Source organism: Mastigoproctus giganteus, chromosome 7, assembly GCF_048544385.1.
Source record: "Mastigoproctus giganteus isolate SK-2022 chromosome 7, ASM4854438v1, whole genome shotgun sequence".
Lineage (NCBI taxonomy): Eukaryota > Metazoa > Arthropoda > Arachnida > Uropygi > Thelyphonidae > Mastigoproctus > Mastigoproctus giganteus.
In genome coordinates, this window is record NC_143581.1 from 178157891 (window position 1) to 178184509 (window position 26619).

A 26619-nucleotide genomic window follows, 5' to 3' on the forward strand; every position below is an offset into this window, starting at 1 on the left:
GAATCACCAAGAAAGAGAAGAATGATGATATCCAGCTGAGGACCCTGGGTGTGCCAAGCCCATACTCACCCGATGTGAGCCCCTGTTCTCATAAATCACATAAATGAAATATAGTATCATCAATTTTTATTTAATTAGCCTGAGGTAAAATATCAAAACCAAAACTGCTGTTCACTAGCGATTGTTAACTGTTTTAGGAATAACTACTTTGATTTTAGTAATATTTACTTACTAGTTCCACAGTAAATAATAATTTAAAAAAAATACTAGTTTTGTTTAATTTGCCTTTGACAATTACAAGGTAAATTCTGTTCTAAAAGTATAATTTACACGGTTTAAGTTTTATAATATTAATTATTAACACGATGATAGATTTGACCGTGTGAAAATAAGCCGAGGATCAATGCCTTCTTCCCCCTTCTGGCACAGGTAGAGCTCTTTCACGTCAATTTTGACCAAAACCAGTTCATATGAAATGTATATGAAACATTCAGACAATCCACAGTGAGTGGTGCCACTATCAGCCATTGTTTCTTATTAAATATTAGGCAGAATGGCTTATCGTTGCATGGTGTGGATGAAAGATATATGTAACAACTGTTAATGTATTAGTTTGAATTCTTGATTGAAGATGCTTGATTTTCACGTTTATATACTCTATCATTTATACCGCAATGACAGTTGGGAATCTCTCTTTTTGACTAATATCTTGTGATAAGGAATTTATGAATTTTCATAGCTTCAGATGGTTTACAGAGTATTATGTATTCATGGGCCAATTTGCATGCTGGGTAAGCTGATAACCCAGTAATATACCCTACCCACTCACCGAAGATCGACTAACTAGAACCCCGATTGAAGAGGCCGTCAATAATTACTGCAGTTACTGACAAGATTTCGATACAGAGCTCTCCAAACGAGTAACAAGTGAACAACCCCATTTTGCTGTCATGGAGGACTGTCGAGTTTATGTCCATGCTGAGGTACGATATTTGGGACCGAAGTGCATGGTTAGTTTCGGTATACCTTACCCATTTTAACAACTTAAGAGGATCTCGTTAATTGGAATTCCAATTTCCTTAAGAAGAAGATGCATGTGGACACCTGTTCATTCTTCATATACAAGGGGAAACATATTCTAATTATATAGTGAAAATGTGAACATTTCGAAAACCGTAATAATAAACGAATGAAAAATAACATTTCATTTTAGAATAAAAAAGTAAATTTAGAAAATTTAATAAAAATTTAAAAAATTTTAAAAAAGTAAATTTAGTGTTTTCTTGTTATATCAATGAAATGCCATAGAAAGGAATTTTTCCCCCAACCGAACATCAGTTGAAACTCGAAATGTGTAATATTCATTAAACAAAAAATTACTGACTTTAAACGATATATGTATATTTATATTTTAAATAATTTCCAATGACTCAAATGCATAAATTTTATTTATTATTTACTCAGAGATAAATAATAAATAAAAATAAAACTGAATTTTAAATTAAACGAGTTAAAATAATTTCTGCTTACTTTCGGGAGGAATTTTTTTGTGCAGCAGATATAACCATAATTAAAATCGTTCTGTGTTACTATTGATATTTTAATTTGTGCAGGTAAAAGTTACTTTATTCGCAGTTACTATTATTTACCTTATGAGCTGTTTCCTCCGCGAACATTGTTTTTTTGTTTTTTTTATTATTCCTTTTTAATTACAAATTGTTATTCTAAAAAAATATTTCGATATTATATCCTTAAAAAAAGCATATACGTATTATATTTCCTACACAATGCACCTGGCAGTTGTGTTCTTTACAAAAGACTGAAGATACAGAGACAGGAAAGGGATGATCTATTATTAGGAAACGTTCTTCCAAGCCGAGTTGTTCTGCAGCGGTATAGAGCTGCCTACGTCAGGCTTGGCTACGTCTTTAGTAACATTTGTTTGCCATATGCGTGAAGGGAACATTGTTTTGCATTGCTTGACCCAGTTGCATGGTATGATATTTTAAATGACCTTCGACTCTTCTGCTTTGATCAAAATAACTACTCTCTCTCCCTTCTGTCTGACGGTTCTATCATTAGTTAGCTCCAGGACAAAAAAAAAAAAAAAAAAAAAAATAAGCTCACTAAAAAAAATGCGCGGAACTTGCTTTAAATACAAAAATGTATTCATTAAACATTTAAGCAATATTCGCAAATGAGCAAAGACGAGTATCTAATTAGGAACCAACACTAGCACCGACAATAGCGCAACGAATTTCGGTAAAGCCATATTTCTGTTGTGTTGCTGCGCGATACTACACATTCACAGTGAAGAGAACTTAAAAAGCCTCCTAAAATAATTGTTAACATCACACTCGTGATAATAATTGGAGGTAATTTTACTTATTTTGTTTATTTAGAAATTTGTGTAAGGGGGCGAAGGGCCGCGTCAAGCGTCCTGTACATTGACGCAAGTAAACGCCGCACATGCGTGTGTCTGCGTATTTCGTTACTTGCAGTCACCTCTTTTGTGGAGTTTTAATTTTCCAGGCTTACTTCGATGTTTTCGGCAAGCTGTCACTAGCTGCCTCTACGGCCACACTAAACGGACCACTGACAACCAGAATTTTTAACCCAAGTACTTGCCCGTGATTGGCACTATCGTAGCGGTGGCCGGCCGAAGCACGCGGCCTTTGTTGACCGTGACAGCCGTAACAACCACTGCCTCTGGAAATGTGATATGTGCTTCCTATTGATCGCTCTGTTACGAATCGCCATTGGTCGAGACGCCGCGTGCGTGGAGGCCCGGGCATAGCCAGCTTCAGTCTTTGTAGCCTTACGGCGGTGTGTCTGCTTTCACAACGATGGCTGCACGCGCGCCGAGCACACCTTGTGACTGGCAGCTGTAGAAGCAAGCTAACGTGTGTCCATCTACGTGTCTGTGTGTGTGTGTGTGTTTGTGTTCGGAGAACATTCTTCCCCTTGAGACTTCGTTCATGAGTACGGACATAAAGAACAGGACGCACTAGAATTGGGACAAAAGTGTTGCCATTAACAATGAAGGTAACGTGACGGCTGGACAACATCCATCCGTCCCCACAATGCTGGCCGTCCTAGTCCTGTTTGTTTTATGTTGCCATGTTACTGAGGCAAGTGGACATAGATACCACGGCAGATATCCGTGGGGCGTTGGGGAGGCTTGTTGCGGAAGGCTTCGGCATCACAAAGGTACGGTATATTTTCAGTTATTTTATCCTGCTTCGTATCATACATTCAAGCCGGTGTATAGGTTTTTAGTTTCACTACGCTTACCTTAGTATTGCTATTCTTGTTATTGCATGCAGTTCTTCGAGAAACACGAACACAATGAATCTCTCTCTTTGTCCAGCTTATCATAGGGTGATCTTGTCTCTTGACCATCGAATTGTTATTTCCGAGCACGTACACATACAACATACACGAATCGCTGTGTGGATATTTTTTGTCTACGCTGCGAGACTAGTCTCAATAACTAATTAAATTGATGAAACCGTTTTCTTGCCGTGTGGTCCCCTCTGACTCGCGAGCACACGTCTGTTCTCGCCAGGTGCTTTGGCCTTAGGCCTTCCAGACAGACAGTACACACCTCGGGCAACTGTTTTTGCGCGTGTTTTCTTATTTCATTTTTTTCTTCTGTACTATAGAAGGTTATAGAAAAATTTCCTCTCCTTTTTGTGGATATTTGGTAGGTTAAGATACTTTGATCCTGCAAAGTAACAGAATAACGTAGGAGCACTGCTCTTCTAAAAATATACAGGTGAAAGTTATCTCTTGAGTTGGATAAAATTGTTTAACTGTTATTTTGCTTTCGTTCCCTAAGTCTCTGTTGAAAGCAGTTACAATGGATGAAATCAGTTTAAAGCCAATTTTGAAGAAATATTTTAACCCATGATTATTAATTGATTATTGATTAATTGATTGATAATTGATTAATTGATTATAGAATACATTGTGAAGTAAAGCAAAAGTGAAATAAAAATGAGGCTCATTGAGAAATTTTTAGTTTTGCAACGTGACTTTGCTGTTGTTCGCTTTCAAGGCTCATCATCTTGGGCATATTACGCCAGTATATATGTCTATTGTATTCTGCGGATTACTAACGCAATTTTATAACGAAATAGAGCAGCGTTTTTTTTTGTTTTTTTTTGTGTATACCATTAAAAAACAGCAGTGGTCTCAGTTGCATATGATGAATGATATCCATCGCTAAAAATCTTTTAAAATAATTTCGGAAGAATAATTGTACAATAATTGTACTGCAGCATTTGTAAAATTTTAGGACCCACATTAGTAGTTACAGTGGCACACCCTGAAATATATATATATATATATATATATATATATATATATATATATATATATATATATATATATTTTTTTTTTTTTTTTTTGTGGGGAGCTGGGTGTGGAAAACTTGTTGTATGTTCCATACTAGTAACGTTTACAAGCATCAACACGTGACAGCACAATTATATGATATAAAACAAAATGTTCATGGGGTAGCTTTAGCCTCCTTAAGTCGTCCTTCCCCTCTGAGTGCGCCTATGAGTAGTTATAAGTCACTAATTGCAGAGCCATCATTTGTGGATGAAGTTTTGCGTTTTTCTGTCATTATTAATTTCGAATTTCAATGTAGAATGTATAAATTAAAGCGTTTTAGATTCAAAATTAAATTAAACTAAGCTATCCTAATGCATCACGTTTACGGAGAGTAACTATGAACTGCAAAATAAATAATAAATAGCAGTATTATTTTTAATTACCACTTTCTCTGTTGACGTCGTACGAAAAAGAAAGAGAGAAACAGAGAAGCACTCGTTTCTACACAAAAACTGCTCTCATTAAAATAGCCGTATTACGCGCATCTGTAAGGATAGATTTGGTTTTTTTACTCGTTTAGTATTCATTATACACATATTAGAGTTTTTAAACCGAGAAAGTTACAGATTATATATGTTAAAACAGTAATAATCACAATACGAGAAAAGGCATCTTTTGCTAAGGTTGGTTATGAATAAATGATGAGAACATTTCATTGCGTATGTAAAAATGCATTTAATGAAAGGAACCGACTTGGATTACAGTTGGAACTTTGACTTTAACTATGCGCTAACCATTTGTTACGATCTTTCTTTGTTCAGTTCCAGAAAACTAAGAGAAATTGTATATACTTTTAATATTATTCTGTAATGATATGTATATTTGAAATTTTGTCAGCTGCATGTTAATTTGAAGTTGTTTAACCAATTACCATTTACTGTAACTCAGATAAATCATAACGTATGGTGGTTACCATAGTAGCTGCATCTGTATCAGCTACGATTCAGTCAGTGAGTATAATATAAAATAACACTTGTATTTTAATTTATGAAGTCTGGTTCGACACGGCGATCTTTGGCAGCGACTTCCCCCTTTCGTTTTTTTTTTTTTTTTTAATAGGACCAAAATTTTTGCATACGGAGTGTGACTTCGGAGATTGCTTTATTGATCCTTTGATTCACTCCATTGTTTATTAGTATCTGGAAATTCTTATCGGAAGGATTTTTTCCCCTCGTTTAACATTTTTTCTTCAGAATTTCGACAAACGGGCAACCACTATCAGTAGAAATAATGTAATTGATTTATTATTTTTATTTACATGTATCTTCTATATATTTTGTTTTAAAAAATCATTATATAAACAAAATAGTATAAAATTTATTCTTTTTTCATTCATTATTTATTCGGCAATAGCACTAGTGGTTGTGTTCTAACTAGGAACATCGCAGTTTCAAAACCAAAGGTTGGAATTAAGATAAATATCCTGTAAATTTAGGCCAATAATTCTTTTCCCTTCCCTCAATATGAACCACCTTTCAGATGAATAGATTTTGTGCAGATCACCAGTACCTTTTGATTTGATTAAAATAATAGATATTATTATATAAGTATTATTAGCATAAATTCGGTGCCATTGTTGACCAATGAAACTTGTTTTTTTTTATATAAAAATAAATGAATAAAATTTGATTTTTTTTCTCAAATAGAATTAATTTACTGAACTTTAAAAAATGCATGGACCTTAAATTCAGAAATTTAAGATCCATGAGAAATTGTTGCGCGCCCAAATTGTCAGCTTTTATTTCTTACGAAATAAAAGTTGACACTTGGGTCATACAACAATTCCCTATGCAGTAATTATAGGGAACTTAATCATGAACCCTTGGTCTATGAACTTCATCATGACCTCTTCAGTTAGAGTAACAGCAAATTTTCTCTGTCATCTCAGCTACCAAGTGTCTTTCTGCACCAAGGGTCATCTTCAGTCCAAATATTCAGATAGAATTCTAACCCAGTCTCAAATTCATTTCTTGCTTAATAATGCATCTCGATTGGATTAACTGCCAGTACTTTGAATAACTGAAGATTAGGCTGAATTAAGTAGGCTGATCCGCCCTTTGATAGGATTAGTGTTTTGCATTCCACTTGTAATGAATTCCCAAACCAATTCGGCTCTTATGAAAAATGTAAGTGTGTTTACAAATTTGATAGCAAATATACTTTTATTAAGCTTAATATATATATCCACATTCTATTTTAGTTTGCTTGACAACTCTTGGTTTGTATATCTGTATTTAAGTGTATGCGAATCCAGTATTTCAGGATCCAGAAAATATCCCCTTCGCTATAACAAAATTCATTAGACATTATTGTGTATGTTTTGAAACTTATCAGTTATTTGAGAGTTCTTAAATAATATAGTAAAAGTGGGAAACTTTCATACTTTTCTAAAAATATAACTTTCAAAAAAAAGATTGACAGATTTCATACATAACATATAGTGATATGTGATTAGTAACATAATGTTGATTATTAAAATATACATACTCAGTATGTTTATTTTTATACAAGTAGGGTATAACCTCATTTTGTAAGTAACAATGAGCAAACAAGCTCAATTTCTGTTGTGTAGGCCCTTCAGTACAAGCTGCTTCGGTATGGCACTACTCTCAGTTAAAAAGCATTGCTCTAGTGGAGAAGTATGTTGTTATTTATTTGAAGTGTATATTATTACCCGTACCACAGTTTTTCGGGTTAAAAAAAAAAAAAAAAAACTCAATCTCAAAAACGAGGCCTGTGATAGAGAGCAAGAAGAAAGCAAGCAATTTGCAGACAGGAAAGAGCAGATAGATATCAGACAGAAAAAAAATCAGCCTGAAACAGATTAGAATAAACTTGATCAATATCAGAATCTTAGTTTAGTTCCTGATGGGTCTCTCACTGCAGCTTCGCCCCTTTTTTGGGGTCTTATCGGTGGGTAAGACGACACCGTGAAGACTTGAAGCACCCAGTGATAAGATATATTCACAGTATGTTAGATGCAAGCTGGTATAGCAGATAAAAAGAAAGAAAGGTAATGACACTATAAATAAATAGTAATATATTTCTGCTTCGGAGCAGTGCTTTTTATAAAAAAAGAAGTCCAACAGTGCGGAAACTCATGATGAAGGACCTTCACAATATGAGATCAATGGTAAATCTAGTAGCAAATAGAGTAGCTAGTTTACTACTAATAAACTAGAGTAAACAATCTAGTTTAGTTTACTACTTACATAGTGAGGCTATGCCATACTTGTACATAACCTTTTACAGCTATTATAGCATGAAGCGTTTGCTGTAATAATAATAATACAGCAAAAGCCTCATTTTTTTATTATCCCCCCCCCAACCATCATCCACAAGTTATCATGATGTCATTTTAAATAGATCTGACACAAGCGTTTTTTACCTTTTTTAAAGTCGCCTTTCTTCCAATGTTGCTTTGCCACATCACCTCGTTAAAAGGACATAAGTAGAGGGAGGGAAAAAATCTTTAGAAGCCTTCATCTCCCTCGGACCATGGAGCACCTTCCCTAGGAAAGTGAGTCCCTGTTTTAAACATTAAATCCGTGTTTTTTTTTTTTTTATTGTAAAAAAGTTCTCCCAGCGCTTACTACCTCCAACTTTCTGTCTTTGTCAATTTCGGCTGCATGTTTTTTTTTTTTTTTTTTTCCAGGCACATTTTTTTTCCGTTTGAGCTGTAAAGCTGTTTAGTTGTCAAAACATCATTTTAAAGAACGTTATTACTGCTACTTATTAAAAAAAATGCGAAATATGGCTAACACAGCATCTGTTTCCGATATGGCAGTCCCCCACCCTTTACTCTGTTACTTATTACTGCTGAACTATTCATTTGGGCTAAGCGTAAGACTGGTTTTGCTTCCAAAAGTATCTCAAGTAAGAAAATAACTTGAATAAGCTAAGCTACTAACCTTGTACATTCGCAGAGGACAGGGGCCAGCAACCTTTCAAGTGTTGTATCAGTTTCACTCTGGTGAGCGGTTGCCGATGCTAGTAGCGCATTTTTGAAATTGGCGGGATGGGGTTTTATGTGTAAGGACGTGAACCCGTTGGAAGTCGAGTCATAGGACGAGTGGCAGGGAGGGGGATTTAAAATACATTGGAGTCTTCTCTTTGGAATTAAATTGGTTCACGGGCACGTCTGTCTGTGATCAAATCGAATCATTTCATGGTGCCATTCAGGGATATCTCAGGTGCCGCCTTTAGCAGTAATACAATAAATTGTATGCCCCCTCCTTCGGTTTTGCACATTTGGAAGAGCTTCATGTTTAATCGTTAATGTGTCCATTAAAGAAATACTTCAAGAATGGTTATGTCTGTTATTGACATGGAGGTATTCCGACTACAGTCTCTCAGTTCTGTTCTTTAGTAGGCCCAAGTAGCCTCAGTTTCATAAACTCTATGAAGGGAGCCATCACTTCAGTGTAACTAGGAAAAAAATGATCTTTTATGAATGTGTTCAATTATTTATTTGCATTTCTCACTTTCCGCTTCTGACAACTCTTTTGAGCATAGTAACATCATTGAATTAACAAACTAAGTTATTTGTGAGTTTAATTTATTACAGTACATCGTGAACTCCCAGGACTTTCCCTTCGGGCCACTTGAGAATATTGTGATCCACTGATATCAAGATGTATTATCTCATGTATTACTGTACAATATAAATCCATTTTGATGTCAGTGGAATTCTACTTCTCTATTGGTACAGCAAAGGAATTTTAGTTTTTTTAGCTGCTGTTATTAATATTTGTTATGCACACGAGTAAGTACCACCCAAGAATTGATAAACAGACAGCTTAGCAGGCTTAGGAAGTTTTGTTTTGTGCTCAAACTGATTCAGCCCCAGGCCGTGGACTTTAGACTAAAATTGAGATTGAAGTCTGTCTCCGAACAGGCTTTTCTCATCCTCCATCCATCAAAATGACCATTGAATAATACTCAGTTTGTGGACAACTAAACACGTATCCTGTAGGTCAAACATAAGCACTTTCCAGCATAAATTAGCGATTCCACCCGCCCTGTGTTACCCATGTAAAACCATTCCAAACAGTGACAGGAAAGAACAAAAAATTACGAAGTTATACTGCCGATTCTGACTATACTCTATATTTTACCAAGTTAGTCTACCTAAAGTAGGCTAATTTGTCTGCGTTTCCACGAGGCATTGATAAGAGGATTCAGCTGGTTTTAGGCCTATCAGCAATTTAAGCCATATTTCAAATGATCATATTTCTAATTTAGATCTTTGGTCTAAATAGGACACTGAAAATTCTAAAATCAGATATTAATCTGTAGAGAAAGAAATCTATCCTCAAAACAGAACATTTAACTATTCAAACTTATTCAAGATAATTTATTTGATGCAGTTCATAGTTATTGAGTAAAGAATGCCGCAAAAAGAAATGTTGGATACCGTGCTTCAAGAAAAAAGGAGGCGAGGGTAGACAGGCAAACACTGTGTTCTAAATTAAAAAAAACCAGGAATTGAAATCTGAAATTTTACGAACCAGATCTTGTTAAATAAGTCTTATTTTTAATAATCAAAATGTACATGACATTTTTGATGCATGCGACGAACCGAAACGGTGTTCCGGAAACAGTGATTGAAACTAGGAAGTCATTCAGGTCCATCAGTCACAGTTCTTTTGATCTTGATCATTTTTATTTTCCTGCATGTATTTGATTTTATTAATTTTCAGCTGTGTTGTGAAAGTCAATTTTAAATGTTGAAGCGAATTTAGGAAACAATCGCTTTAAAAACAGGAATTTACTTTTCTTCTGTGTTTTTTTTTTTTTTTTTTTTAAACCAGGAAACTTGTTTTTGTTATCACTAAACAAAAGCAGGTCTCATTGAGTAAGTGGCTACTTCCGAAACGGTCTCCTTGCCTTGGTGAAAAAGACTTGCATAAAATACTTGCTAAGAATGGAAGTTAATGATGTGACAGGTAATCCTAACAGAATTCTGGTATTACTTTAGAATGGAAAATTGATAAATTACCTCTGTCATTAGCTAAATTATTTCTAATTACATTAGTATAATTTTTATTGTGAAATTTAATCGTTTAAAAAGGCTGAACGCAATTAGCAAAGCAGTAACAGGGACATTATTACTCATTTATCAATATTATACCTCGCCCTTGTGACTTTGTTGGTCTTCATTAGGTAACATGTTGTGGCAACTTTAACCATGTATTTTGCTTTCCAAGAAAGTGTCTCAAAGTCTGATACAAAGTTGCGGAAGCTATATATCCAGGCAAAAATTAGCATTCCGTTTCTGATATCTTGAAGTGTTCGAATTCCGTTCAGTATTGCGACTTACACAGTAAATTGCGGAAAAATCTTGAGAAAAACTTTGCAAATTGCATATTGTAAATAAATGGGACGTAAATGGAAATCCCTCTACTTACATTTTTAATTCAAAAGATAAGTTATAGTGCATAGTAGATATTAACCAATTAAATTTCCTTCCGTAATCATGACTTTAAACAAGACGTTTATGTCATAGGTTACTGTCCTCCGTGGCAACCTCGTCAGCAAGATATTTCGCCATGTTCTACTCGTTTGGAGAGGTCTGGGTTCGATTCGCGTCGAAGACTAGAGGAATTTCTGTAATCTTTTTCAATCCTATCACCTCTGGGTGGCTGGGTTCGTGTCCGGGCTCCTCTGGAGCATTAGACCACGGAAAGCCTGCCGGTTGTGATGGTGACGGTTGAATAGCGAATCGTTGCTTTGCGTCTTGAAGATGTTGGTTCAGGCTGGTCTGCTACTCAGTTGCGTATTCCTTAGTAGTTAATGAAAGAATGCTACATCCCCCGTTCATTCCATTACTACATGGACTTGTATATGGATCGCAGTGCTGTTCTTGTTTGGGCTTCAACATTCTATGTGATGGGTACATCAGCTACATATGTTGTTGTAGTTACAAAGTTACCAAGTGAAGTGCAAAAGTCGACTGTCTGGTAAAGTGAAACAGTAAAATATTTCATATTTCCTTGTGAGAAAGACTTATCCTCTAATCAAGACCAGCAGACTCATGATCAGCTTTAGTGCAAAATAGCTGTTTCATTTATATATGAATTAATGAACTGACATACCCTACAAACTGGGAGTACCATTATTGATGCGGTATTTTCTGTTTCTTTGAAATACGAACTAATGAACTGACATATCCTCAAAATTGGGGATATTATATTGGTGCTGTATATGATGGCGTCATCTCCATGCGCCAGCTATGGTTAACCAATTAGTGGTAGGATACGTTATGTTAGAAACCTGGTAGGATACGTTATGTTAGAAACCAGGTAGGATACGTTATGTTTGAAACCTGTACAGTATTGCAATAGGTGGTGGGGTTGCTAGGAAAGCTGGCTGGGACTGCCTTCTTAAATAAACAAATAAAAATAAAAAGTTCTTTTCATCGAAGTTGTACTTAGCCGATCTTAGTCGGAGTAGGGTTACCCCTGTGAATTATGTGGGGGGGGGGGGGTTCAGCCCTCACAACATACGAATCAGTTCATGACCGCACATTCCTACAAACATAACACGCATAGACCATGACAAAAGTACCATGTCCAGTGGGGAACAGGAGGAGAAATATAGATCTCTAATCCTGCAATCCCCAGCTAACAAGCAACTTGATTTACTTTAGTTTTGCGAATTATTTACATTTAGAATTATTAATCACTCCACTTAGCACGATACCTTTATTAATACTTTTACGAAATCTGCACTGTTTTCTTATTTCGATGCTAACCCTTAGATTTTCGACAGGGCTGAGCCGTAGCCTGCCCGCTTAATGACTGGATGGCCATTGACTCTCTTATAATGTTATCAACTGTCTTTTTCGTTCATGAAACAGGTAAAGATTTTGTAAAGTGATTCTTTGCTAATAAAGGAACTACCTTGGGGGTACTAATTGAAATATATGGAAATTATTACGATTTAAAAAGCTCTATAACCGTATATTTTTAATATTTTACATTAAACATCTACAGTTAGGGTTTTAATCTATTATTAGTCAATTGGGGTTGAATGATATGGATCATTCTATATAATTGATGACATTACTCGATATAATTGATATGACATCACTCTGTAAAATATAGGAAAATAGTCACTTACTTTGCACAGTTTACCATTAATGTTTGCTTTATTATTACATTCTCTTAATTATAATAATATTAATTTTGGATTCTCCTACAAAATTAATATTGCCTTAGTTCCTATTGCGAGGCTTTAGTGTTTCTGATAATTGTAGTAAATTACTTTTTTTTTATCCTGTTAATTTATTTATATTAAATCTCTTTACTAATTGATGAATCAATTAGCAAAGGGGCCAGCCGTTTCAATCTGGGTTCTTTCACCTAAGAGTACATAATCTTATTTTCTACAAATCCATTCTGCGCCCACATTCCATACCTTCAGTGAAATGAGTGTTATTCCTCGATTCTTCAGCAATTGGAAATATTCTTGGATTAGCTGAAAGAGTACATTTGAGTTGGCAACATTCGCTCAATATCATGAGTTCATAGTACAACGTATCATTACAAGATTATAATATATGAAGTCAAATTATACGGGACTCTATGAGCCCTGAATTTCTAATAATTTGCTTTTAGCCTGTTTTTAATCGTAAACGTCTATCTATATATTATGTACCTAGATCCCCAAATCTGCATCTGGGACTTTCTCCAGTGATACCATGAGGCAGTTTCTTTTCTGGAAAGAGTCACAGTCATTTCTGAAAAGAGTCATAGAAAGAAGACAGATAATTGTGTCTGTGTTTCGATTGCATTTCAGAAACCACCACACCCTGTGTGCACTTATTTTTGCAAAACAATGCTCAGTGTTTTCATTATGTATTACACTCCCCCCCCCCCCTACACACACACATCAGTACCAGAGGCTCACACCAGAACGAATCCGGCTCACCACCACTGAAAGGTTGTCGACCCCTGCAATACCTAGCAACATTTCTCTGTCCTCTGATTGTATGTTGCAAGATTTTAGAGTATTCATTTTCTGAGGAAGTAAGTACTCTACACGCTAATTCCTAAAACAGGTTGTCATTAGATGTCTTTATTCTCTGACTCATCGATTCCTGCATACATCTTTTGATGCAATGCCAAAAGCTGAGTAAAGGTTCAAGGACTTTTTTCCTCCAAAATGATTAATAACGTGGAATATATATTATTTATTTTTTCTTTTCTTTTTTTTTTTTTTTCTTTTTCGGAAGACTTCCTGTTTATATATGAATATGACAGACCTTTTTTTCTCTTATTATTTGGTTTTAGATCATGCAGTAGAACAGGTTTTAAAATAGAACAAAAACACGCATTTGACAAAACTGATGCGAATCCCGCTGCGATTAAGGTCTCCGCTTTTCTGTGTAGAGAATTCTCTTTCTTATAGCCTGAATTTGCTGTATTATTATTATTATGTGACTGTATTATTATGTAACTTTTTAAGGTTTGCCTGTCATGAAAAGAGGCCTAATTTCGCAACAGCAAATTTGAAATGTTTGACGACGTATCCTGTGTTCATTTCCGACTAGCTAGTCAGTACAAATATGATATTTTTTTGCAAGTCGCTACGAAATGCACAGTTTTTCTCCCTTTTTAAAACTAAGGTGGCGATTCTACGCAGATATTTGATCAATTGAGCTTTGGAGAAGTTGGTTAAGCTTATATGATAATGAGAATTGTCTTTGTATCTGTAACACTGCCAGAGGATGCTATAATCGAGAAAAGGTAGAAGTAATATGAAATTTGTGGTTATAAATTTCAGTTCTACGCAATCCGTTAAAATAAATACATAAAATATGAATTTCTACAAAAATTTTAGAAGTTTTATTTGAGTACAGTATTTCAAATACAATTGAATTCAACAGAATGTTTTTATCTTTAGTACCTGTTATAGGGACACGTTTATGAACTTTCCGCAACCTTTTTGAAGTATTTCCAAAATATTCTATTGTGCTATAAATGCAGAATAGTTTTGTGAGTGAGGTCAGTGGACGTTTGTTATTGATCGAGTACAAAAAAGAAAAATGAAAAGTGAAAGTGCAAAGTAGTGTGAATTAAAAGGGGAAAACTAAAAGCGAAGAAATGTAAAGTACAAAGTGAAGGTGATAAATCAGTTATTAAAATTTGAAAAAGTAATCAGATTTGAGAAGATAAAAAGGTACATTCAAAGGTATAAAATGGTACAGTCCTGAGTTCATTAAATATTGTATATGAAAAAGAAACAAAAAATTCAACTACGGTTTGTTTGTTTAAAAGTATTTCCACGTAATTTTACCATATACTTTTATAGTGTACATAAATTTCAAGCTGATATATTAAGTACGTAAAAAAATAGTAAATCATCGAGAAATTAGGAAAAGGTCCAACGGCTTTCTTACTAACATTTCCAATGGACTGACATTTCCAATTTACTAACATTTCCAATAAGAAAAGTCCAATGGACTTTTCTTACTAACATTTCTATATCGTACATTAGTATACTGAAAACTAATATACTCATATCTTTTTTGCATAGGCATTAGGAACATTATAGATCTTTTCCTGTAGTATTTCAGTAAGATATGTTGTTATCCTGACTTGTAAAATTCCATCATTTGTAGAATTGAAAGAGTGATTGAATGCCATAGTGGTATCACTATAATTTTGAATGCGTACAAATATTTAAGAATAAATAGGATTAATTGAGACTTTATCATCATGTTATTATGATCGACTTGCTAGACGTGAGATAATTATCCTTTTTAAATGATTCTCGTTACTGTTTCAGAAATTATGTCTTCGGTATTTCTCGTTAGCTCAGTTTACCTGAACCAGAACTGTAGGTATTATTAAAAAAAAATACTACTTACAATTCTGTATATCTTTTAGGATACAGATCTTATACTTTTTGGAATTATACTGTTCTGGATTCTGTTCAAAACGGAACAGTCCCGTTATGCAACTTAAGTTACTCGAAAGAAATACGCCTTTCTATAAATATGCCTACATTTGTTGTTGTAGGGTTTAGGCGCATCAGCGACTAAGGACATATTGCCCTGTATATAATGTCTGCAAATTGCGCGTGTTCTGTGGTAGATTTGCTGTTTTCTGGAAGGAAAACCAGTTTCCGGGAGAAAAAACCATGCTACCCTTGGCTAAAACCGACTAACTTAGCCCCTTTATTAAAAAGACCCATAAAAATTCCTTGCGTCATTGACGGGATTCGAACTCAGGTTTTTTCAACCCGGTTTGAGGAGGAAAAGTGTGCTTCCCACCGGGTTTACACGTACGGACATAGTCGCATCAGTATTAGTAGGTGGCCGGTTTCAGTGGCTGTTGTTGTTGTTTGGTTTTTAGGAGCATTAGCAACTAAGGCCATATTGCTCCGGGGATATGCGGTGGTCATTCCCTGACTTTCCGCATCCTCCGTATTTGGTGGTCACGGGCTCAAACCCTGGTCTAATCAAGAAGCGTGTTTCAGTGGCAATGTAAAATGTGTTCCTAGTATAAAAGTTTGATTAAATAGAAAATCGAATTTCTTAATAATAAATTAATAAACGCTCCAAGGATTCATTTTTTTGTTCTTATTAACAGAAGAAGTAGGAAAATTGCTTGTTGAAAGTTTGCTATAAAATCATTGCAGCAAATATCATTTTTTAACAAGCAGTAGATGGCAAATAACCCAAACATCCTTTTTAAGGAAACGCATTTGGTTTGAAAGTGTTCTCTGTTTACCATTAAACAAGCAGTACTGTGCCCGCATAGTTAAGTGATGCCACTGGCAAACTTGTGTCTTAGAGAAATTGAAGGTCTCATGTGGATTTCTTTCTTCTGATACGATGGTTTGTTTGTCTCTCTGCAGTCAGACTCTTCCTTGAGGCATCATAAGACTTGGGCTCCACTCTTGAAATAGTCTTATTGCTTGCACAAGTTTGTGCAATTTATTATGGTAATACAGTAATACAAGTAGACAATATAATACAACGGTTTGAAACAAAGGAAAACACACATGTATAGAGAACGAGAAAAAGAGAGTAGTAGTAGAAATAATAATAGTAGGTCTTAAAAAAATAAAAGTTAAAACGAATAAATTTAAAGGAGTTATTTCTACTTAAAAGATTCACATTCTTTCGTTTCTATAATTTTTTAGGAATATTCTGTTTTTTTTTTACCTATTTATTATTTTCAAAATATCTCAGTTTTATTGAGCATTTTTATATCATTTTATAAATGATTTGGATTTTTTGTTGAAAACTTGACGGTGTCATCCATACATCCATTGTCAGTGATAGGATTTCATTCAGTGCTAGTAACAGCGAAATGTTATGTCCCTGTCCATTTTCTCCCAGGTAATGGGTTTCACCATAATGGGATCGAGGTGGTTTTCTGTAAATATATTGGAAGTATGTTTTTCAAATAATCAACTAAGATCCGTGAAGCCTGCCTGCTTCCAAAACGAAAGATGTCATCTAACCCGGACTGTTATAAAAATAAAAAAAAAGGGTAAAATACAATGAATAGTCACTTTAATAGGTACACCAACAATTTTCCTGAAACGGAGCACTCTTTCGCTTACAATAGCACGTGTTCGTACCTTTGTATATATAAAAAAAAGGTGGCCATGCTATATATGTGAAATTCAGAGCGAGAATGTGAAAAACAAGTAACCGTTCAATTTGCATTCCTAGAACTCTCCCAGCTAAAGTCCCGTTTATACATTTGTACGCACATTTGTAAGTACTTTTTTGCACTCTTTAGACGGTTTCAGGTCTAAAGAGTGCAAAAGTCTAGCTTGCATGCTGTCAGGGGTTGATTGTATAAGAGAAACTGAATAAATAAATAATAATAATAATAGATAAACGAAAGATTTAATTGAATTTGAATTTGGCATGGTAGTCACTATCAGACGCGAAGTTAGAGTACCTGGGAAACGTCAACTCTTCTCGGTTTTTCACGTACGACTGTCCCTTATGTGTATCGAGATTGGTTCCAATAACCAAATAACATTCAGCAAACGGAGATCTAGTGGTTGGAAACAGCGCATTGATGCGGAGGCTGACGGAAGCTGACAAGACTTATGCAGGGTAATTAGAAAGACTAGTTAGTCAGTCACATAACAACCCAGTACAACAACGGTAACCAACGAGGCATTTCAGAACTCATAACTCGCTACCCCTTGTTACAGAAGGGTTTTCGCAGCCAGTGATCGAACCGGGGTTCAATCCTGTCAGCAAATGAGGAGAAGTCACCGTTTTATCGGGCTCAGGAACACACTACCACTGGGAAGTGGAGGATTGGGAAAAACGTTGCCTGGTCTAACGAATCTCGGTTTCTGCTGCTTCACGCTGATGATATAGCCAGAATATGGCGAAAACAGCATGAATCTATTGATCCATCATACTAGGCGTAAACAGTGCAGGTTGATGGTGGCAGTGTAATGATGTGTGCGAGTGTTTTCTTGCGTGCACATTGGACCCCTTAATACAAGTGGAGCAACATTTGGTTGCCACACTTTTTCTGGAAATTTCTCCGACCGGGTGCATTCATTCAGTGTATCCATCTGGGAATGGGTTCCTCCAACAACGTATTGTGCTATGTTACAAGGCCAAAATCGTGCAGAACTGGTTCCAGGAACTGAAAAACTGATTCAGCCTATTGTGGTAGCCTCCACAGTCAGTAGCTCTCGCTCTGTTTGAACACCTATGGGATGAGCTCTTCTGAATACAGACCTGCAACCGTCTAATTTTTAAGAAATCTGGGAAGCAAGGATTCGGTGGGCCAGTATTCGTGTTGTGAATTTTCGATACCTCGTTGAGTTCATGCACAAAGGATCCAGTCGGTTCTGAGGCCCAAAGAAGGAAGGGTGACCTATTTACTATTAGATGGGTGTACCCAATATTTTCAATGTATATTAAAAATACCAAGGTACATTACTGATCACCGCATCTTAATCCAATTCAGCGTATTGGTTAAAAATCATTAATTTCAGCCAGAATATTCGTTTGATTGTTATCATAATACAGTGTACTGTATAATTTCTATTGTTTGAACTCATTACATCTTTCGCTTCTTCTTTCTATTTATTATTTTTCTTTTTCTTTTTAAGAAGCGTAGCGTTGGAGTGGATCAGAGAAAAGTGCAAATTAGAATCCTTCGAATATATTTGTTTCGTGACCTCAGCTGCTGGAAGATAGATTAAATGAAATAAAGAAAAAGTGTTTTGTTTCAGGCACTCCTCATGCTCGGATGAAACGTAATGCTAAACGTAAATCTTCGATGTAGCATGCGGCCATTGAAAGAAAAGATTTCCCAAGATAAGAGACCTGCTGCTTAATGGCGAAAATCTGTTTAAATATATGTGGCTGTTAAGGATGCAGATTGGATGAAGTTTTCCCATCTCTTACTGTTCTCGAGATGAATGCGTGCAGATGAAAATTTAATACGCGCCTCTTCCATTCTGTTTGAAGAAGTTTGTGGATGGTAATTAGTCGGATGTCTATCTCTAGGTAGTACGCCATACGTAATTTAGTTAGAAGTACAGGAGCAATTAGTGTAAACTTGTTAGTGTGCTGTTTGTTTTTAAGTGTTGGAGGAAATCGCCTGAAGGGGAGGGGGAGATCATTTAAAGGTAAAAGATGCAGACATCTCTGCTGTATCGAATTTCCCATCTCGGTCTGCTGAATTCCGGATTCTAGCAAAACGTTAGCTTAAAGGCTTCATTAAATCTGACCATGTTTCTTTCTAGACTTAAAACGTACCGCACTGAATACCAAATTATGAACGAGAGGCTTTTAACCACGAGATGTTTATAACTTTGATGTGAAGTGGTACTACTTCCTTTGCTTTGAGAGCAGCAATGAAGTAATTATTTCATTTCACAGAATACACTTCTCTGTACTTCACTGAAAATCCAATATATATATATATAACCGAAATGTTTGATGTTAATGGAAAAGTTGATTTAATTTTTTTCATTATTCAAGAATTCATTTTATATAATCCTAAAAATAAATGCAATAGGAAAGAAAGGCATTTTTATTATGCTAAACAGTTGGATATATTTGAATATCCAAAGATTATGGTTTTCTTTGCTTTTTTTCTTTATTAAATAAAAAAAAAGAACACAAACGTGGAATTAAAGTAGAAAGAGAGAAGCGCACATTTCAAGCCTGCCGCATATTTGATTCATCCTCGTACAAAAATAGTTGTTTACTAACCACTGGCAGAATATTAAAACATGTGCTGTCGTCGATGCATAACAGATTCTTTCGTGAACTAATGAAAAAAAAAAAAAAAAAGCGGGTTTTTTTTTTAGCTTTGATAATTATTTTATTTATATCTTTACAACAGCGATAATACTAATATAATGCGATATTTGGATGAAAACTAATGCATTAGTATCATTATAATTATATAGAGAAAATGCGAACGGAAATATATTACTATGTATAAACACCAATATCATTGTATTATTCTGTTTTTCAATAAAATAAAGTACAGTACAGTACTTGATTTGACCACTTTTCTCTCGTAATACTTCTGCATATCGTGCTGACATATTGGATATAATGTGAACCTCCTTAGTGCACAATCTTCTCTTTAGGGACAAAGTTGTAGTTTCAATTGAAATAAACAAAAATAAAAATGTTTAATATAAGAGAGACCCAGATGGGACTGAGATCAAAACTGCTAGCAGACCATTTTAAAAAGTTAAACAAGATTATCACAAATAATCTTTGTCCCATTACAAGTTATATAATTATGTTTGTGTGTGACAAGGCGCGAAGATGAAAATAGGTTGTCTGTGGCGGTGGGGGAAGGCTCTATATATAAAGCCTTATGACATCTGCAAAGTTCATCTTATAAAATGCAGTTGCTGTGTTAATTTGATGAACATTGTTCCTTTAGTGTATTTATATGAGGAACTGGATATTAACATCTGCTTTCATTGTGCCAATCATAGAGCGAAGTTACCTACCATTTATTAGAAATCCACCCTTAACATTAACTAATTGCACGGGCCTCATTTCCAGTCGTCCGGAAGGAAAACTCACCGTCCTATTGATTATCACACCAATTGACATGGCATTGAGGCGCCTCCGTAGCCAGGTAGGCAGGAGCAGCAGTGCGTAGCACACGCTTCTGGATTAGACCGGGGTTCGAGCCCGTCACCACCAAATACGGAGGATGCTGAAAGGTCAGGGAATGACCACCGCATATCCCGGAGCAATATGGCCTTAGTTGCTAATGCTCTTAAAAACCAAATAACAAACAACAAACAAACAGACATGGCATTTGGCGCATTTTAATCCTGCTTACCAGCTTATTTTCGTTGCAAGTGGCTTTATCACAACAGACTTTTGATTCCATGTTATACCATCATTGGTGAACACTTCTAGTACTTACTGATTACCAGTTTTTCGCCTCGTTCACCCCTCAGTGGAGTTGAGCGCCTTACGGTTAACGGCAACTCTATACAAATAAAAATTGTGATTGGGAGTAGCTCTTCTCAGCCACTGTCGGGCACGTCATCGCTTTCTGAAAGTTCAGTTTACTAAAGGCGAAATTGTAGAAAGCATTTTATTTTGGAGACAATTAACTATTAGTAAAAACCATCACTATTAAGGGAACATGCAAATATTTTTTTCTTTTTTCCCCCTTTAATACGTGGTATAAATGTAAGTTGTTTATCTCAAGGAGAAAACGAACAGCTCATAAATGGGGGGAGGGAGAAAAGGATGGACGGATGATACGAGTACTATTAATTTAAGCTGCCCTAAACCTGCTTGCATTGTCAAATTTTGATAAGAATTAAATATATGTTTTGCATATTAGCTTTTAGGAATTGATTTGACGGTATTAGCTCTTTTTTACACGGTTACTTTTTGCGAAACTTTGTTAGTCATAGCTCAGTTGGCTCTTAGTTAAACTTAGTTGGCTTTTAATTATCGATATATCATGTGAAAACTTACTGGAGATTTATTATCACTCTAAAGTAAGATAATAGTACAATTACTATACGTAAGATAAGCATATTAGCTTATTGAGAATGCTTTTCCCTGTACCTAGAACTTTCAGCTTGTTAAATCAAACTTCCTTAAAATTGACGACTTTTTTCTATTTCCTTTAGGATATTACCATAAAATGAAACTGGTTATACCAGGGAAAAGCACAACATGCAACTCAAGGTCACTCACCAGGTTTTCTCCTCTCTTTGCTCCACACTTTGTTATTACGAAGTGTGACGCAATGTGAGTGACCAGAGCTGGCTGTTGTTTTTCTCTCTCTTTTAGCGCTAGCCGATTTAGTGAATAGCGCACAGTTCACTAAATTGTTTTTATTTATTATTATTTTTTTTTACAAGTTTCTACTTCATTACGGTGAAAGAGTAAACCCATGCTACGTAATCTGTCATCATATAGCTTCAAGTCATACGCTGATGAACTCCCCAGCAGCTTAGAGTTCCTGCAGTGCCCTCAAAGAAATAATCTTTAAGTCTGAAGAGCTAGGACCCATCTTTAGGAGTTGGTCAGCCGATTCCTTATACCATACCCCTTTATATAATACTGTTATGGCACTTACACAAGGGGAATTTCCAACCTTATCTATTATTTGTTGTTTTAAATCACTATTAAGATCATAATATCTTGTTTTAATTTTATGCACCTTTTCAAGTTCAATTCCCGTACCCACTATTTGTGCATCTAAGAGGAAGACGGAAGGGACTCTCACATACAGGAGGTTAGGCTTCCGCACTCCTACCTGTGTAAAAAAAACGAGGCTCCTTCTGAACCTCTCACTCCTTTTGAGATACGTAATCTGTTTGCAACAAGGTTAACCACAGCATCGTGCCTCTTCACTCGCACTCCATGAGTACGTTGGCATCTTTGTGCTATGTGGAGAAGCGACTCGACTGCATTGAATCCAGCCCGACATTTCCGATCCGAACTACTTTCTCGTGATGTTCTAGAGCGGGTCGGAAGGGTATTGATTCTGGTACGAACCAGGTCAATAAATGTATGACCGGATACCAGTTTGGTTCCTCGCCCACCCGCCGATGCTTTGACTTCACCTGTGCAAAATTCTTGAAACAGTTACCGTCAAAAGAGGAGTTCAAGAGCCCTCTCCATCCCCTCTTTATCAATGTCTTAGTATCCATTTTCTCTGCTCCATCCTTCAGTAATCTTTTCGCCCCCCATTTAATTCTTTCTTTATAGTGCCCGGAAAAGCCAGTCTTTATCACTTCCAAGGGAGATTGTCGTAATTTCTCAAGGATTCTTCTTGATTATCCAGCGAAACGATGGGATTCCAAGACCTCCACCCACAATGTCAGCATGGAAGTATGATATTACTGTGTCCTTCGGTAGCCTCTACCCTAATCTTACCGCTGATCTCACTTGTACATCTATTCTATTCAACCTAGCTGCTGTAAGTTTACCAAATGTTAATGGATGGTAAAATCTAGGTAAAAGATAAGTTTCAAGTATAAGCAGGCATTGTTGCGGCTTCAAAGGAGCTGATTTTAACCATCCTAACAAATCCTCCAAGGTAAGATCTGGGAGAACTTTACCAGTAGCATCGAACTTGATGCCCAAATACTTCCAATTTCGCAATAGCTCACCCGCAGGTAAAACCGAATCACCTATCATAAAAGTGCGCCCCTCAACCTTAGTTTTCTTCTCTTTATCCAAATATATCCAAAGTTAAAGTTTTATTTAACTTTTATCCAACTTTTATTTAAGTTAATAACCAGTCCTCTCACTTTAAAAAGGTAATTAGTACTATATTATCTAGAAGGCACTGTAGTCCTGATTGCGTTGATGCCCCTAAGAGGACGTCATCAGCGAATGCTATTACATTTACTTGAAATCCTCCCATATCAAAACCGATATAAGGGGTTAGTTTTAAAAATAACACATCTAATACCAAATTAAAAGTTTTCTTCTCTTCAGAGACAAAGGGTTTCCTTGTGTAACCCCATTAGTTGGCGTTATTTTCTTTATATCGCCATTAAACCTCAACTGTGTCGAGCATAATTCTTGCAATTTAAACACACAAGAAATGTCACCGGGACATGCTTCCTTCTCAAGGCTTCAAGGATGGCACTATAACTAACGCTATCAAAAGCCTTCTGAAGGTCTATTGATGCTAAATGTAACGGTCTCAAATCATGTCTAACTTTGCTTGCTTCACACTTTGCTTGCAACATGCAACTCAAAGTCGCTCACCAGGCTTTCTCCTCACTTTGCTTCACACTTTGTTATTACGGAGTGTGAAGCAAAGTGAGTGACCAGAGCTGGTTGTTCTTTTTCTCTCTCTTTTAGCACTAACCGATTTAATGAATAGCGCGCAGTTCAATTCGTGCATTTAACTAGATTTGAAGTACCTTAAAAATGGTACCGCATATCTCCCGATTTAAAGAATACAATATTTATAATCCTAAAAAAAAAAAAGACAAGAAAAAAAAAACAACTTTTTTTCCATTTTTTGTAAAATGGGCCAACGCCAGACAATAAGCAAGGTAATTCAACATCGGAGTGCCTGTCTGAAAGGCCACCAACTGAGCAGTCAAAAATCACATGTTTTTTTTTTTTTTTTTTTTTTAACGAGTGTATCTGTCCACTTTTCAAACATTACATTTGACGAACAAATGAGTAACAAAGAGTAATATTCGATAAGTGTAGTGTTTAATGTTAATACAGGAACGAATTTTATAATACCTACAAAATTTGATGTTAACTTTTGATAGAATGCTTGAGGTGTTGTTTTTGATCAAAACCAACACCTCATATGCAATCGATCAAAATATGCTTTGCGATCGACCAGTCAATCGCGGATGACCATAAGCTTTGTTTTAAATGGCTGTGTTCACTAATAACACATGGAATAAAGGTATTTGTGTATGAATTCTTATTTGGAAGGGAGGGACACCGTATGACTGTTTCACTGTGGTATTCGTAGTGCAAGCCACCATTGCTTGAAAATATTGGTACTCTATATTTATATAATATCGGTGTGTAGATACACCATAGACACCAATAGTCTTGAAACATGTTTGGGTGGTGGTACTCACTGAGAATAAGTAACAATAGTCTTCTCTATTAGTGAAGCGTTACTTATTCAAGGTAGTGCAATATCATGGCAACTCGTCGTGAAGGCAGAGCACAATATAAGAAAAAGCAAATGATGCTTACAACAACTACTTTGTAGTTTCTTAAGAGTTGTCTATGGTGTATCTACACACCGATATTATATAGATATTAAACTCTTAATGTATTATGCCTTGTGCATTTAGTTATTTTAAATATTTTCTATATTTATAACTACAGTATTAATGGAATTGTAAAGGACTGCATATGAATTAATTTTAGGCGTTAGCATGTATAAAGCTGCTGTTACTTTATACATGCATGTATAGCATATATAAAGCTGCTAATTCTAACATTTCTAGGGAAATGTAAAGCTCTGAAGATGTGGATTGATCTTCTCCGGCTTCTTTGTTCAACTCCATCGCCCGCTATAATTTCTCCCGCTGTCGAAATAGCTTAGATCTCTGCTTTGTACTCAATGGAAGTGGTTTCGGTGGTCGCATTGCACGTATATGTGCTCTATACGCCTTACAACGCTCACTTCAATTAGCTCACAAAAAAAAACGCTCACATATTAGTCTTCAACAAATTGAATTATAAATTATTTTCCGTCGAATTTTTTTTTATTAAATACGGTGAAGAATGACGAAAGAAATAGCATGACGCAATCAGTAGGGGTACTGATTGGGTCATTTTTCGCTGGTGCCTGATACGGAGTGGTACAATGGTGTCACATTTTCTTGGCGATTTTTGTCAATCCACGGATGCATTGCACATGTGCTTATACGCCTTACAATGCTCACTACAGTGGACCCCCGCTTTACGATTGGTTCACTCTACGATCAAATCACTTTACGAGGGACACTTCATAACAAAATAGCGTTCACTATACGATATATAGTAAGCGCCGGTCATTTTGATCACGTTTACGAATTGAATTTTAATTCTATTAACGGCAATTGTAATAAACGAAAATAGGAAGAATATTATCCACAGGCTATAAAAGTAAAGATATAAAGCACAGATTTACATTTTATTTCCTTACCAATTAACAAAATTAAATGATACCTGAAAATCGGAAGAATATTTTCCACAGGTTAACAAAAGGAAAGGAAGGCAATCACACCGGTATTTCCCGGTGGTTGCCCTCCCAATTACTAACGGTGCTTAACGCTGTTTAACTTCAGTGTAATCACACGAAAACCGGGTCATTTAGCCTAGTACAATAATCGACTGCTTAGTGCCCGTAATGCGTTTACTTATGGCAACGATCGCATTTTCGTTGCGTTTTTTGTCAATCCATGAACGCAAGTTACTCCCATCCGAAAACTGCCTGGAGCGCACCTAAAGAAGTTTTACTTTAAAAAATCTGCCCACCTATCCCCTCCAAGAATTTGATTAATTCTTTCATGAATTTATTCAAACTACCTGATTACACAACAATAGATGGAAATTTGTTCCAACAATCAACCACCCGCTGGCTAAAGGCAAACTTCCACGCAGTCATCCTTCCTCAATTTGAATTATCCCTTATGTATGTAGTCTCAGCAAGAGGAAGAGTGCCATCAACATCGAACTTACTTAATCCATTCAGGGTCTTAAACACCTCAGTAAGATCTCCTCGAATGTGCCTAGTGTCCAGACGCTGCAATTTGCAGACCTAAAGCCTTACTTGTTATGAGCACCCTTTTATTTCCTTCACCTATCTCCTTGTCCTTTTCTGTACCTCTACCAGTAGATCTAAAATCCTTCCTAAAATGAGCCGTTCAGACCTGCATACAGTACTCAAGTTGCGGCCTAACCATGGCCTTATACAAAGGGATAATATCTCCTTAACCCTGCTCGCAAGTTCTTGTATGTCATTAATAAAACTCCATGAGCTGTTCTGGTAGCCTGTCTGTACTGCTCAGAGAACTTCATATCTGATTGCATAATTGCACCCAGGTTGTTTTCATTTTCCACTGCGCTGAGTGTAGTACCACACGGTATGTTAATCTGGGATTACTGCTACCCACATACGGTACCTTGCATTTTTCAAGTTAAAACTTCAACTGCCATCTTTCAGCCCATCGGCCTAACTTTTCTAGATCTTGTTGCAATAGCTTACCTTGATTACTCTCATT

At 35.9% G+C, this 26619-nt stretch overlaps 1 protein-coding gene across 1 annotated transcript in view; it reads left to right on the forward strand.

The window, feature by feature from the left end:
• Positions 1–2843: 2843 nt before the first annotated feature.
• Positions 2844–26619, forward strand: part of LOC150083360 (semaphorin-2A-like) — a 644133-nt gene continuing 620357 nt past the window's right edge. Inside the window, exon 1 of the mRNA XM_090377991.1 lies at positions 2844–3210. Within this exon, the coding sequence (XP_090234117.1) occupies positions 3084–3210 (127 nt within the window). The 5' untranslated portion in view covers positions 2844–3083. The remainder of the gene's footprint in view (positions 3211–26619) is intronic.